General features: G+C 60.3%; 1 protein-coding gene across 1 annotated transcript in view; it reads left to right on the top strand.

Annotated features, from left to right (window-relative positions):
* The first annotated feature begins 2660 nt into the window (after positions 1 to 2660).
* The window catches only part of CPSF1 (cleavage and polyadenylation specific factor 1), a 14056-nt gene continuing 4105 nt past the window's right edge, over positions 2661 to 12611 (top strand). The window contains exons 1-20 of the mRNA XM_027600619.2: positions 2661 to 2962; positions 8834 to 8861; positions 8954 to 9096; positions 9183 to 9263; positions 9350 to 9501; positions 9581 to 9727; positions 9840 to 9979; positions 10051 to 10161; positions 10234 to 10327; positions 10416 to 10503; positions 10581 to 10703; positions 10799 to 10850; positions 10956 to 11050; positions 11116 to 11190; positions 11370 to 11450; positions 11523 to 11612; positions 11802 to 11912; positions 11994 to 12135; positions 12217 to 12395; positions 12472 to 12608. Coding sequence (XP_027456420.1) covers positions 2819 to 2962; positions 8834 to 8861; positions 8954 to 9096; positions 9183 to 9263; positions 9350 to 9501; positions 9581 to 9727; positions 9840 to 9979; positions 10051 to 10161; positions 10234 to 10327; positions 10416 to 10503; positions 10581 to 10703; positions 10799 to 10850; positions 10956 to 11050; positions 11116 to 11190; positions 11370 to 11450; positions 11523 to 11612; positions 11802 to 11912; positions 11994 to 12135; positions 12217 to 12395; positions 12472 to 12608 — 2213 coding nt within the window. The 5' untranslated portion in view covers positions 2661 to 2818. The remainder of the gene's footprint in view (positions 2963 to 8833; positions 8862 to 8953; positions 9097 to 9182; positions 9264 to 9349; positions 9502 to 9580; positions 9728 to 9839; positions 9980 to 10050; positions 10162 to 10233; positions 10328 to 10415; positions 10504 to 10580; positions 10704 to 10798; positions 10851 to 10955; positions 11051 to 11115; positions 11191 to 11369; positions 11451 to 11522; positions 11613 to 11801; positions 11913 to 11993; positions 12136 to 12216; positions 12396 to 12471; positions 12609 to 12611) is intronic.

Here is a 12611-nt window from a genome sequence, read left to right as displayed (position 1 = left end):
AAAGACCAAAACAGCAGACCAAAATCTGCTCACACAGATGAGGGCTTGTTACTCTCTCATGAAAAACAGGCCTAGAGCCAGTCAGACCAGAGTGTGTGGCAGCCCACGGTCCGTGGGGCCTGGGCCTCCACTGTCCTTGCCACAGAAGTGTTCATCCTCAGAGCCCCCTCGTAGTCTCCTGGGGATGTCGCACAGCCCGCCACAAACCGGGTGCCTTAAAATGACAAAAATTCATTTTCTCACAGTTCTGGAGGCAGAAGTCCGAAATCAAGGTGTCAGTAAGCCGTGTTCCTTCTCAGCTCTGTAGGCAGAATTCATCACATGAGACTTTACTGGCTGGGCCCAAGTGTTCTGTGTCTTGTGGCAGGAAAAGTCCAGTGTCTCCCTCTGTCTTATGACCTTCTCTCGTGTGTCTCTTCTCATGAGGACACTAGTCCTATTGGATTACCAGTTCACCCTACCCCAGTATGCCCTCATCTTAACTAATACTATCTGTAATGATCCTATTTCCAAATAAAAGTCACATTCTGAGGTACTGGGGGTTAGGTTTCCAGCATACCTTTTTGGGGGACACAATTCAATCCATGACACCCTTCACGGTCCAAAATGGCTGCCAGAGCTCCAGCCATTAAATGCACTCTCCAGGGAGCAGAAAAGAGGTAGGAGGAAAGAGCACAAAGAGGAAGGGTTCCAGGAGTTATCAGATTCAGCCTGTCATTTACCCAATACACAGACACAAAAGCGGGAGAGTGGAAGTCAGTCCCATGTTATGCTCCATGGGTCCACTTGTGCTGGAGGGAGGTGGGTGCTGCATGTCAGTAATCTGTGGCAAATTGGGCAGGAAGGGCCATATCTGAGAGCTCCCTGTCCTGACACAGGTAGACAGACACTCCAGCCTCTCCAAGAGGTATTGATCCTCCAAGAAGCTTCACCAACTCCACAAGAGAGAGGTGTGAGAAGTACCACCTCCCTCCTAAGTCTGGTCTATAACACTGAGCACATAAAGATGGCCTCTTGGCACAGAAGGAAGGTGCTGCCCCAGAGGAATACGAAGAGCGTGAGCATGGCCTGGACTGTAGTGTCCACTAGCCACAGGGCCCAAGCTTCAGGATATGAGGGAGAACACTGGCTTTTGGGGGGCCAGGAGGAAGGGGAGACTCAGAAGGGGCCCAGGCCCTTCTGGAGGAGGAGCTGAAAGCCCGAGTTGCCAGGACGCGCACGGGCACTCCCCAACCTGCTCCTCCCCAGCCTTGGACCATCTTCTGGCCCATCACTGTCCCTCCCCAGCCACTTGAAGCCCCCGCCTCTGCTGACAGGCCCCCACCTTCACCTCCCATTGAGAGAGCTGATCTGCCAGGCAGGCTCACCGCTGTGTTCCCCCTGCTGACCTGGCAACCTCCTGCCCCTCACCCTATCCACTGCTGTGCTCCCCAGGGCTGTGCTCCTTCAGTGTCTAAAGCCCTCTCTGCACTGACCACCTCTGTCCCACAGACGAGCTCGTGTTCATTTGTGAGGGCATTGGCCATGTGCCAAGCTCCAGTCCAAGGGTTCTGTGGGCACCGATTTTTTCAATCATCACAGATGTCCTGTGATGGGCGCACCATGACCGTGCCCCTCTGAGAGGCACACCAAGAGTTAGTGTCCTGACTGGGGCCCCAGCTCTGTCCCTGCTGTCTCCTCCAGCGCGTTCTCATAGTCCCGGTTACAGTTTTTCTTACCTTTAAAGGGCTTTGGTGTGGCTCAGGGGTCACACGCCTGCTGGGCATCCAGTGATTCCTTTGACCACTGCCCAAAGGTCCAGACTTGGAGGCTTGCTGCCGACACGAGCAAGTGGACAGATATGGGTGCAACATAAACATGTATTTCTAAGTCATTTTCTTGGGCGTGACTACACTTTCTCCCTTATTTTATTGCTTATGATTTCATTTCTAAGTCCCAGGTCTGCGCGAGGGTACCTACGGCAAAAGTACCCGCCAAGGGAGGAGAGGTCTGTTAGCCGGGCTTGATCCCGGCTCCAATCTCCGAAGTGGACAGCTGTGCTAGGCCTGGGGAGGACAAAGGGGGCGAGAAGGGCAAAATCGCGGCCCTGGGGCCAGCCCTCTCGTCCTAGAGGGACGATGACCCGCAAACCTGCTCCCCACGAAGCTGTCCCGAGCCCGGACTCGGACTCGTCGGGCAATCCTCCACACTAGCAGCCCTTGCCAGGAGCGTCATCTGGCACGTGTCCGCCTCCGGGCGTCCGTTCCCTGCCGGCGCGCCCGCCAGCGTCCGGCACGGCGCCTCGCCCACGCGGGTTTGGAGCGGGAACGACGCCTCTTCTCGCGGCCGAGACCCTCCTTGTGACCCCCCACCCCCACCCCGGGCCGGCGGCCCCCAGCCCAGCCCAGGCCCGGAGGCCCTAAGCCCCGCACCCCCCGCCCCGCTCTCCACCCGCTGCCGGGTTCCCTAGGTACGGGGCGCTGGATTTCGACCGAGCTCGGGATTTCCGGGCTCTGGACGCAGAGCCTGGGAGCAGAGCCGCAAGGCCGCCCCGCCACCCCCCGCCACCAGGGGTCGCTGTTGCCTCTTCCCGCCGCCACCGCCCAGGCGGCGCCGCGCAGGCGCGGGCGCGGGCGCGGGCGCGGGCGCAGGCGCAGGCGCGGGCGCCGGGAACCCCGGCGCTCAGCTTCCGGGGCCGCCCGGGCCTTGTGCGCCGCCGTCCCGTTCCCGCGCGAGCCGGCTCCAACCGCCAGGTGGGCGGCGGGCGCGCGCACGGCCGGGCAGGGGGCGCCGAGCCGGGGTCGTGCCCTGCGACCCCGCGCCGCGCGGGCTCGGCGCCATGTACGCCGTGTACAAGCAGGCGCATCCGCCCACCGGCCTGGAGTTCTCCATGTACTGCAACTTCTTCAACAACAGCGAGCGCAACCTCGTGGTGGCCGGCACCTCGCAGCTCTACGTGTACCGCCTCAACCGCGACGCCGAGGTAGGTGCGAGCCGGCCCCCGGGCCCCGGGCCCGTGCGCTCGCCTGGCTGCTCGCCCCGCGCCCGGAGCGTCCTCCGCGCTGGCGCGGCGGGCCGGCGCCGCTGTGTGCGGGGGGAGAGCGGCGGCGGGGAACGAGCCGCAGGAGCGCGAGGCGGAAAGTCGGCACCAACTGGGAACGCAGGGGCGCGCGGGCGGGTAGAGCGGAGGCGGGGAGGCGGCGCTCCCCGGTGGGCCCCTCCGCGCGGCCTCTCCGGGGCAGAGCAGCCGTCTGTCGGCGGAACGACGGTCCTGGCGAGCGGCAGCAGGCTGGCCCTCGGGCGGGCGGACCCCGACGGGAGGTCACTGGAGCGTGACGAGCCCGTCCACAGCGGAGACACGGGGTGCTTTGGTTGCCGGGGGGTGACTGGTCCGGGAAGGCTTCTTGCGCGAGTTGGGCGAGCGAGGCTTCGCCAAGCCCCGGGACGGGCGCGGAGGCCGTCGGGGAAGAAGGGGCCGCCTGGGCGCCGGCCAGAAGCGGTTGAGGGCGGAGAGCGCCTGCGGCGGGGGAGGGGTCGCCACCGGGTTGGAGCGGGGGCTGGTGCCGCCGGCAGACGGGGTCAGAGGGGCGCCTACCTCGGGACACCTGTGTGTGTGTTTTTGCATTAACTGCGTGGACGGCTGTACGAATAACACGATAAGGAAAGCAAAACAGGAAAAGTGGGAGTGTTTCGGCGAGAGCTTTGTGACTGAATAGGTGTCGTTAAAAAGAATGTTAGTTTAAGCTTTCGTGATAATGGCAGCTTTGAGGTCAGTATTTGGCTTTTGTCAAAATTTCAAAACTGAAAAAGAGGTCTTGCAAGTACAAATGGGGGTTCCTGGCTGGTTCAGTTGGGAGAGCAGGAGACTCTTGATCTCGGGGTGTGAGTTTGAGCCCCACGTTGGGTGTGGAGATTACTTAAGATGAATGAATGAGTCAGTTTCCGTATCGTCCGAGAGCATCTTTGCCGTATGCAGTAAACTGAGACGGTTTCTGGGTCCCGTCTTCCTGTAAGGTTCCTCCTCTGATTCCAGTGAGCTTTGAGAGACAGACTGGAAGCTCACCGTCCGCAGTGAACACTGGCGTTCCCTCCCCCGTTTTCTCCACAGACGTGTGTGTTTGTGCAGAGGCCTCGTGAGTAGATGCTGGTGAGCATTGCGGGCAGAGACCTGCGCTTGCGGTGCCCCTGTTCCCGGGGGTGACAGACCAGACACAGCCAGTCGTGAAGTGCCGTGGAAACCAGCAGAGCGGACTGGGGGAGTGGAGAGCAGGAGTGGTGTTAAATTTGGCCTCCTTGCAAAGCTGAGTTTTGAGCAGGCAAGGACGAGGTGCTGGAGAGAGCCTTGTGGGTGTCGGCAGGTGAAGGTGTTAGGGCAGTCGGGGCTGGTGGTCAAGAGCCAGCCAAGAGGGGGCTGCCTGGGTGGCTCAGTCGGTGAAGCATCCAGACTCTTGATTTCCGCTCAGGTCATCATCTCGGGGTTGTGAGATGTAGCCCCACGTTGTCGGGCTCCGTGCTGGGTATGGAGTCTGCTTGGGATTCTCTCCCTCTGCCCCTCCCCAACACCCACTCTCTCTCTCTCCCTTTCTCTTTCAAAAAAGAAAAAAAGAAAGGATCAGCCAGCAGGCCCTGAGGAAGAGGGGAGTGAGGAGGGGCTCCTGGCTGGCTCAGTCCGAAGAGCATGCGACTCTTGATCTGGGGTCGTGGATTCAAGCCCCACATTGAACATAGAGATTACTTAAAAAAAAAAAAAAAAGGATGGAGGAGAGGACAGAAGGTCAGAGGGGTGACGAGGTGGGGGCCAGGTATCAGCCTGGCCACCTTTTAGGTGTGTAGGGATTGAGTGCTAACTCAGAGGTGAAGTTAAGGAGCCACCTGACCTATGTTTCACGAGGGTCAGTCACTCTGGCAGCTGTGTGGAAGAATCGGTAGGGAGGTGGGAGGGGGCCTGAAGGGAGCCCAGTCAGGAGCATCAGGCAGTGGAGGTGGTGGGAAGCAGTCAAGTTCAGGGTGGACAGGATGTGGGACGTGAAGGCACGAGGAGCCAAGGTTTTGCTGGGGCCCGGTTTGGGTCTGAGTACCAGGAGGGGTGGAGTTGCTGTGACCTGATATGGAGAAGGTGGAACAGGGAAATGGGAGTAGGGGCTCCTTTTTGGATATCATATTAGTTGTTGCTGCATGACAAGGTTTTTTTAGAAACTTTTTTTCTTAAAGATTCTTTTTTAAATTTTATTTGTTAGAGAGAGAGAATAAACGGGGTGGGGGCAGAGGGAGAGGGAGAAGCAGGGAGCCCGACGTGGGGCTCGACCCCAGCACCCTGGGATCATGACCTGAGCCCAAAGCAGACGTGTGACCGACTGAGCCACCCAGGCGTGCGTCCCAAAACTTAGAGGCTTAAGCAATGGATATATCTCCCGGTTTCTGAGGCTCGGGAAGCCAGGAGTGGTTTAGTGGGGTGGCTCTGCACAGGCTCTCAGGAGGTTGCAGTTAGAGGTTGGCAGGGCTGCCATCCTCCGAAGGCTCAGTTGGGGTTGGGGTTTCTGCTTCTCACTCACACCACTGTTGGAAGGAGACTGAGCGAGAAAGAACAAGTCACCAAGAAGTCACAGTGTCTTCATAACCTGAGGTGGACGTGGCACACTGCCACCTAGTACAGCTCATCTGGACCAGCCCTGGCACAGTGTGAGCGGCCGCACCGGGCGTGAATTCTCAGAGGCCATCTTGGACTCCAGCCGCCACAGACTTAACCCAAGGTGCTGATTCCACGGCCCCCTGTGAGGTTGAGGGAAAGCTGGGGACACAGGAGTTGTGCTGAGGAGCAGGGTCTGGGCTGGAGCTGAAGTTGGGCTCTTTAGACTCTGAAGCTGGTTGGGATCACCCGGAAGGTGGCCGCCTGGGCCCTGGGGTGCCCCAGCGTTGAGACGTTGGGAAGAAGGGAAGAGGCCAAGAAGAGTTGTAGGAAGCATGGCCAGGGAGGCGGGAGGAGAGCCCAGGACCAGGGAAGGCAGCAAACTGGGGGCCTGATGCTGTGTCCCAGGCTGCCGAGCCTCAGCTGAGGCACGGGACCTGGAGGCCCTGGCGACTCTTGACTGGGGGGTGGGGACGGGGGCCCGCAGGGTTGAGAGCCCACCAGAGAAAGAGAATGAGTTAACGGTGAACATCTCCAGAAAGACTTGTGCAAAGGGAATCAAAGAGATGGAGCGGTAACTGGCGGGAAAACAGGATTCTTAAAGATGTGAGCACAGTAACAGCTGATCCACAACAGAGGCGGGGGGGGGGGGGGTGCACCAGCACGGCCACAGCCCTCTCCCAGCCCACCGAAATCCAGGGGGCTTTGGACATCTTCAGAGAGTTGTAAGAATTCCAAACAGACTGCACGTGGCTGCCGAGCTGAAGTCAGATATTTGCTCTTCGGCTCATTATAGGAAAGTTGGCCAACTCTCGAGTCAGAGGGGTGGGAGATGGAACTGATGGGGGGCAGCTGGAGGGTGTTCGGGGTCGGCCTGGTCCTGCTGGAACAGCAGCCTGGTGTTGCGGGTGCGTGCGTCTGTGAGTGTCGTGGGAGTTTGGACAGGGCACCCCATGGACTGAGGAGGTCCCTGGCCTGTGCTCTGGGAGGTCTGGGCTTCAGCTGGGTGGCTTCTCTCCATCCCTCTCCCCTCCACTCCCCACGTGGCTGGCTTGGTTTTCCTGGCAGCATGGTGGCCTCGAAGTAGTTGGGCTTCTTATGTGGCAGCTCTGGAGACGAAGGGGAAAGCTGCTGGTCCTCACAAGGCCGGGCTCTGGGCGCACGCCAGCGGTTCCCTCCATAGCTTGTCCAGAGCCGCCGCAAGGCCAGACCCAGGAGAGGGGTGACGGGCCCTGTCTTGAGGCTGTCTTGAATCTGCCCTGTGGAATCCCGTGCAGGTGGCTGCAGTAGTGAACAGCTCACCTCTGGTGACAGGAGTGGGGAAGGCAGAGAGCACGAAGCAGGTGGGGTTGTGTGGGGGGTGGGCAGTGTGCCTGGTGCCCCAGTCTCCTGGGTGAGGTGGGCAGTAAGGGCAGCTCAGTCAGAGGCAGGGTGTGCTGCTCTCTGCAGGGCAGAGAAGCTGTGTGTGGCCTGGGGCAGCTGGGCAGTGGGAGAGGCCCTGTGACCTTTGGGAGGAAAAATACATAGCACTTCATTGAAATTAATGGAAATCCCAAGTAAACAGAAAATGGGTCATGGTTACAGATGGAAAATCTCAATATCGTCGAGATGTCCACACCCTCCTCAGGTCTTTCAAAGTCGCAGTGGGTTTCCCATTAGATCTAATAATCTGATTCTCAAATTTACATGGAAGAGCCCAAAATGAAGCCTATCCACAGTAACTTTAAGGACGGACAAGGTGGGACACTTGCTCTACAGGCCTATCAAGGATTTTTTGTGTGTACATGCATATTTTAAAGCTGTGTTATTAGGTGTATACGAGACAAATACAGAATAATGTTTTACTTTTGAACTGACATTTTTGTCATGAAATGTCCTCTTTTTTCTCCAGTACTTTTTGCCTTAAGATCTGGTTTCTTCAACATCAACGTAGTGACCTCAACTTTCTTCTTCTTTCTCTTTATTTATTTACTTATTTTTTAAAGATTTTATTTATTTATTTGAGAGAGAGAGAATGAGAGAGAGTACATGAGAAGGGGGGAGGGTCAGAGGGAGAAGCAGGCTCCCCGCCGAGCAGGGAGCCCGATGCGGGACTCGATCCCGGGACTCCAGGATCATGACCTGAGCCGAAGGCAGTCGCTCAACCAACTGAGCCACCCAGGTGCCCTCTTTTTTTTTTTTTTAAGATATTTATTTATTGATTTAACAGAGCGCACAAGCAGGGGGAGCGGCAGAGGGAGAGGCAGACTCCCCGCCGAGCAGGCTCGATCCCAGGACCCTGGGACCATGACCTGAGCCAACCAGGTGCCCCTATCCTACGCTTTTTTTGTGTCTATCGAAACAGTGTATTTTTCTCCTTAACCTCGGTGATATGGGTGTTCTTGTGTTAAACTAATTTTGCCTTCCTGGAATGACTGGTTGTGATGTAGTACCCTTTCCACACGTCACCGGCTCCTTGGCAGATACTGCAAGGAGTCGTCGGCTTCGACTTTGTGTCCCACGTGCATGATCCGTGTCAAGGGGGCCTCCACCTCCTGAGGTGCCATCAGCCTGGGACCAGTGGGATTTTTGGTTTCATTTTGGTTTTCTTTGGTGTTTTTTAAGTTAGTCATCATTTCTGAAACATTTGGTAGAATTTTCCTGGTGAAGTCCTCTGGCTCTGGAGTTTCCATGGTTGTTGTGAAGTAGGCATGGGATGTATAAAATGCTCTTTCTGTAATGAATTACTTACATGGCTTCTCTCAAGCAGCTCTCTCCAGGATGTTTTCCCCGTAGCACAAGTGTATTATTAAAAATGATCTTCTGTCTCATCATTAAAACTTTATGGAGCACCTGCGAGGCCCAGTCAGTTGAGTGTCCGACTCTTGATTTCGGCTCACGTCCTGATCGCAGGGTGGTGAGATTGAGCCCTCTGTTGGCTCTGGGCTCAGTGCAGAGTCCGCTTGAGGTTCTCTCTCCCTCCACCCCCCTGCGCCGCCCCCCGCCCGTGCGTGCTAGTGAGTGGACTGCTGGGGAAGCGGTGAGCGGGGGCTTTCTGAGAAGCCCTGTGGCCACGTGGGGGACCAGGGTACGAGCGTGTTTGTGTATGTTGGGTTGGGCTGTGCGCGGCTGTCTCCAGAAGTGCCTGGAAGCGTGGTCTGCGCCGGGGTGAGGGTTTGGGTGGGGTTGGCCCTGCGTGGGGCTGCCAGGTGTGTGACTTTACTGCTCACCCTCCTCTTCTCCTCCCAGGCACCAACCAAAAATGACAGGAGCACAGGTACGTACAAGGGTGGCTGCCCTGGCCACAGGCCTGGGACTGTGGGGGCTGGGGTGTGGGCCCAGACCTGGACCCACTGGCCTGTCCCCCAGAGGGAAAGGCCCACCGGGAACACCGGGAGAAGCTGGAGCTGGTGGCGTCCTTCTCCTTCTTCGGCAACGTCATGTCTATGGCCAGTGTGCAGCTGGTGGGTGCCAAGCGGGACGCCCTGCTCCTGAGCTTTAAGGACGCCAAGGTTAGGCGATGAGCCGGGAGGTGGGAGTTGGTGGGAGGGCCTGCCAGGCTGTGGGTGGGCACCAGCTCTGACCTGCTGCCTTCCAGCTGTCGGTGGTGGAGTATGACCCGGGCACCCATGACCTGAAGACCCTGTCTCTGCACTACTTTGAGGAGCCCGAGCTGCGGGTAGGGCCAGGCCACACCCCCAGCCCCCCCTGCTCCCCTTGGGCCTCCCATCCCCAGGCCTGCCTAATGATGCCCTCTGCCCCCAGGATGGGTTTGTGCAGAATGTGCACACGCCGCGGGTGCGGGTGGACCCTGACGGACGCTGTGCAGCCATGCTCATCTACGGCACGCGCCTGGTGGTGCTGCCCTTCCGCAGGGAGAGCTTGGCCGAGGAGCACGAGGGGCTAATGGGGGAGGGGTGAGTACTGCAGCGGGGGAGGGGCTCTCTGAGCCGGTGTTCCCTGCTTCCTCTGCCCACTGAAGCCTGTTGCCCCCAGGCAGAGGTCCAGCTTCCTGCCCAGCTACATCATTGACGTGCGGGGCTTGGACGAGAAGCTGCTCAACATCGTGGACCTGCAGTTCCTGCATGGCTACTACGAGCCCACCCTGCTCATCCTCTTTGAGCCCAACCAGACCTGGCCGGGGTGAGGCCCTGGTGCCGTGGGCTGAAGCTGCCACGGCCTGGGCTGGGGCTCCGGGGGGCGGGGGAGGGACCAGGCCCCCCAGCCCTGGTTGACCTACCTGTCTGTCCCCCAGACGGGTGGCTGTGCGGCAGGACACCTGCTCCATCGTGGCCATTTCCCTGAACATCACACAGAAGGTCCACCCGGTCATCTGGTCCCTCACCAGCCTCCCCTTTGACTGCACCCAGGCCCTCGCGGTGCCCAAGCCCATAGGTGAGGGCCGTGGGGGTGGGGGGCGTAGTGCGAGGGTGCGGAGCCCCGCCCACCAGCCTGTCCCTCTCCAGGTGGGGTGGTGGTCTTCGCGGTCAACTCGCTGCTCTACCTGAACCAGAGCGTCCCTCCGTACGGTGTGGCTCTCAACGGCCTCACCACCGGCACCACTGCCTTTCCCCTTCGTGAGTGTGGGTAGGGGCAGGGCCGAGGGGCAGGGGTGGTGGGGGCCGTGGACCTGACTGTGTCCTGCACAGGCACCCAGGAGGGCGTGAGGATCACCCTGGACTGCGCGCAGGCGGCGTTCATCTCCTACGACAAGATGGTCATCTCCCTCAAGGGCGGTGAGATGTGCGTCTCCCCGCCTTCGGTGAGCCCCATGCCCTCCCACCCTTGCCCCCCAGCCTCGCCCCCCAGCTCAGTGCTCCCCCTCCCACAGCTATGTGCTGACCCTCATCACTGATGGCATGCGCAGCGTCCGCGCCTTCCACTTCGACAAGGCCGCTGCCAGCGTCCTCACCACTAGCGTGAGTTGAAGGAGAGGGGTGGGGGCAGCGGCCCTGGGGGTGGGCCTGGCTGCACCCTCAGCACCCACTGTCTTCAGATGGTCACCATGGAGCCTGGGTACCTGTTCCTTGGCTCTCGCCTGGGCAACTCGCTCCTCCTCAAGTACACAGAGAAGCTGCAGGAGCCCCCAGCTAGTGCCGTCCGAGAGGCTGCCGACAAGGTGGGTGCCTGGGGTCTGTTGGGTCGTGAGCCCCTTGTGCGGGGGGCTGCCTCAGAGGGCTGCTCACTGCCCCCCCGTCCCCCCCCCCCCCCCAGGAAGAGCCTCCCTCGAAGAAGAAGCGAGTGGACTCCACAGTGGGCTGGTCAGGTGAGGACGGAGAACCAGGGCTGGAGGGGGCAGGCGGGGGCTGGTCGGATTAGACCTGGGGGCCAGGCAACCAGGGTGGGCTCGCGGGGCCTGTGTCTGCTGCAGGGGGCAAGTCTGTGCCGCAGGACGAGGTGGACGAGATTGAAGTATACGGCAGCGAGGCCCAGTCAGGCACACAGCTGGCCACTTACTCTTTTGAGGTGAGGTTGGGGCCCAGAGGGGGGGCCTCCCACCCTGGCTGGCCTGAGCACGGCTGTGTCTGCAGGTATGTGACAGCATCCTCAACATTGGACCCTGTGCCAACGCTGCCATGGGCGAGCCTGCCTTCCTCTCCGAAGAGGTGCCCTCGGGTGGAGAGATGGGGGGCAGGGGGCCGCGGGGGCCTGCCCTTCCTCTCAGACCTGTGCAGGGAGATGGGGGGCAGGGGGCCGCGGGGGCCTGCCCTTCCTCTCAGACCTGTGCAGGGAGATGGGGGGCAGGGGGCCGCGGGGGCCTGCCCTTACTGTCAGACTCGTGCAGTTTCAGAACAGCCCCGAGCCAGACCTGGAGATCGTGGTGTGCTCCGGCTATGGGAAGAATGGGGCCCTGTCAGTGCTACAGGTACGTGGGGGTGGGGGAGGGGGTGCCTCCTGGTGGGACCTGGGTGGACGGACACCCCCATTGTCATTCCAGAAGAGCATCCGGCCCCAGGTGGTGACGACCTTTGAACTTCCCGGCTGCTACGACATGTGGACAGTCATTGCCCCTGTGCGAAAGGAGCAAGTAGGTGGAGCCTAGGCTGACCAGGAGGTCCCGAGTGGGGCAGGGGACCAGTGCTGCCCTCCATGTGGACTCAGCCTGAGCTTGGGGGTGGCCTGGAGGCGGTGGGGCCCAGGACAGGGCTCTGCCAGGCTGTTTGAGGCAGGCCCCCCCGGCCGGGTGGTGTGATCACTGCTCTTCCTGCTGTCACAGGAGGAGACGGCCAAGGGGGAGGGGGCAGAGCAGGAGCCCAGCACCCTCGAGGCAGACGATGATGGACGAAGACACGGCTTCCTTATCCTGAGCCGGGAAGACTCCACCATGGTAAGGGGTAGGGGTCTGGCAGCCTGGCGGGGTGGCGGTCCCCACCGTGGAGGGTGTGCCTCACTCTCCCATCACCTGCAGATCCTGCAGACAGGGCAGGAGATCATGGAGCTGGACACCAGTGGCTTTGCCACACAGGGCCCCACGGTCTTTGCTGGCAACATTGGGGACAATCGCTACATCGTGCAGGTGTCGCCGCTCGGCATCCGCTTGTTGGAAGGAGGTGGGCTTGGGTGGGCGGGCAGGCGGCCAGGCAGGGGTGGTGGGTGCTGACCACCCGGTACTGACCATCCTGTGCCCACAGTGAACCAGCTACACTTCATCCCCGTGGACCTGGGCTCCCCCATCGTGCAGTGTGCCGTGGCTGACCCCTACGTGGTTATTATGAGCGCTGAGGGCCATGTCACCATGTTCCTGCTCAAGAGCGACTCGTATGGGGGCCGTCACCACCGCCTGGCGCTGCACAAGCCCCCGCTGCACCATGTAAGCACCCGGCCGTGCGCGCAGCCTGCTGACCCTCGCCCCCCACCCCGTGCTGAGCCCGTCCCTGTCCCTGTAGCAGTCCAAGGTGATCACACTGTGCGTGTACCGAGACGTCAGCGGCATGTTCACTACGGAGAGCCGCCTGGGCGGGGCCCGCGATGAGCTGGGGGGCCGCAGTGGCTCCGAGGCAGAGGGCCAGGGCTCGGAAACCAGGTA

This window comes from Zalophus californianus, chromosome 4 (assembly GCF_009762305.2).
Source record: "Zalophus californianus isolate mZalCal1 chromosome 4, mZalCal1.pri.v2, whole genome shotgun sequence".
In the NCBI taxonomy this organism is placed as follows: domain Eukaryota; kingdom Metazoa; phylum Chordata; class Mammalia; order Carnivora; family Otariidae; genus Zalophus; species Zalophus californianus.
Note: the sequence above shows the minus strand (reverse complement) of the source record. Positions and strands in the feature narration are given on the sequence as shown.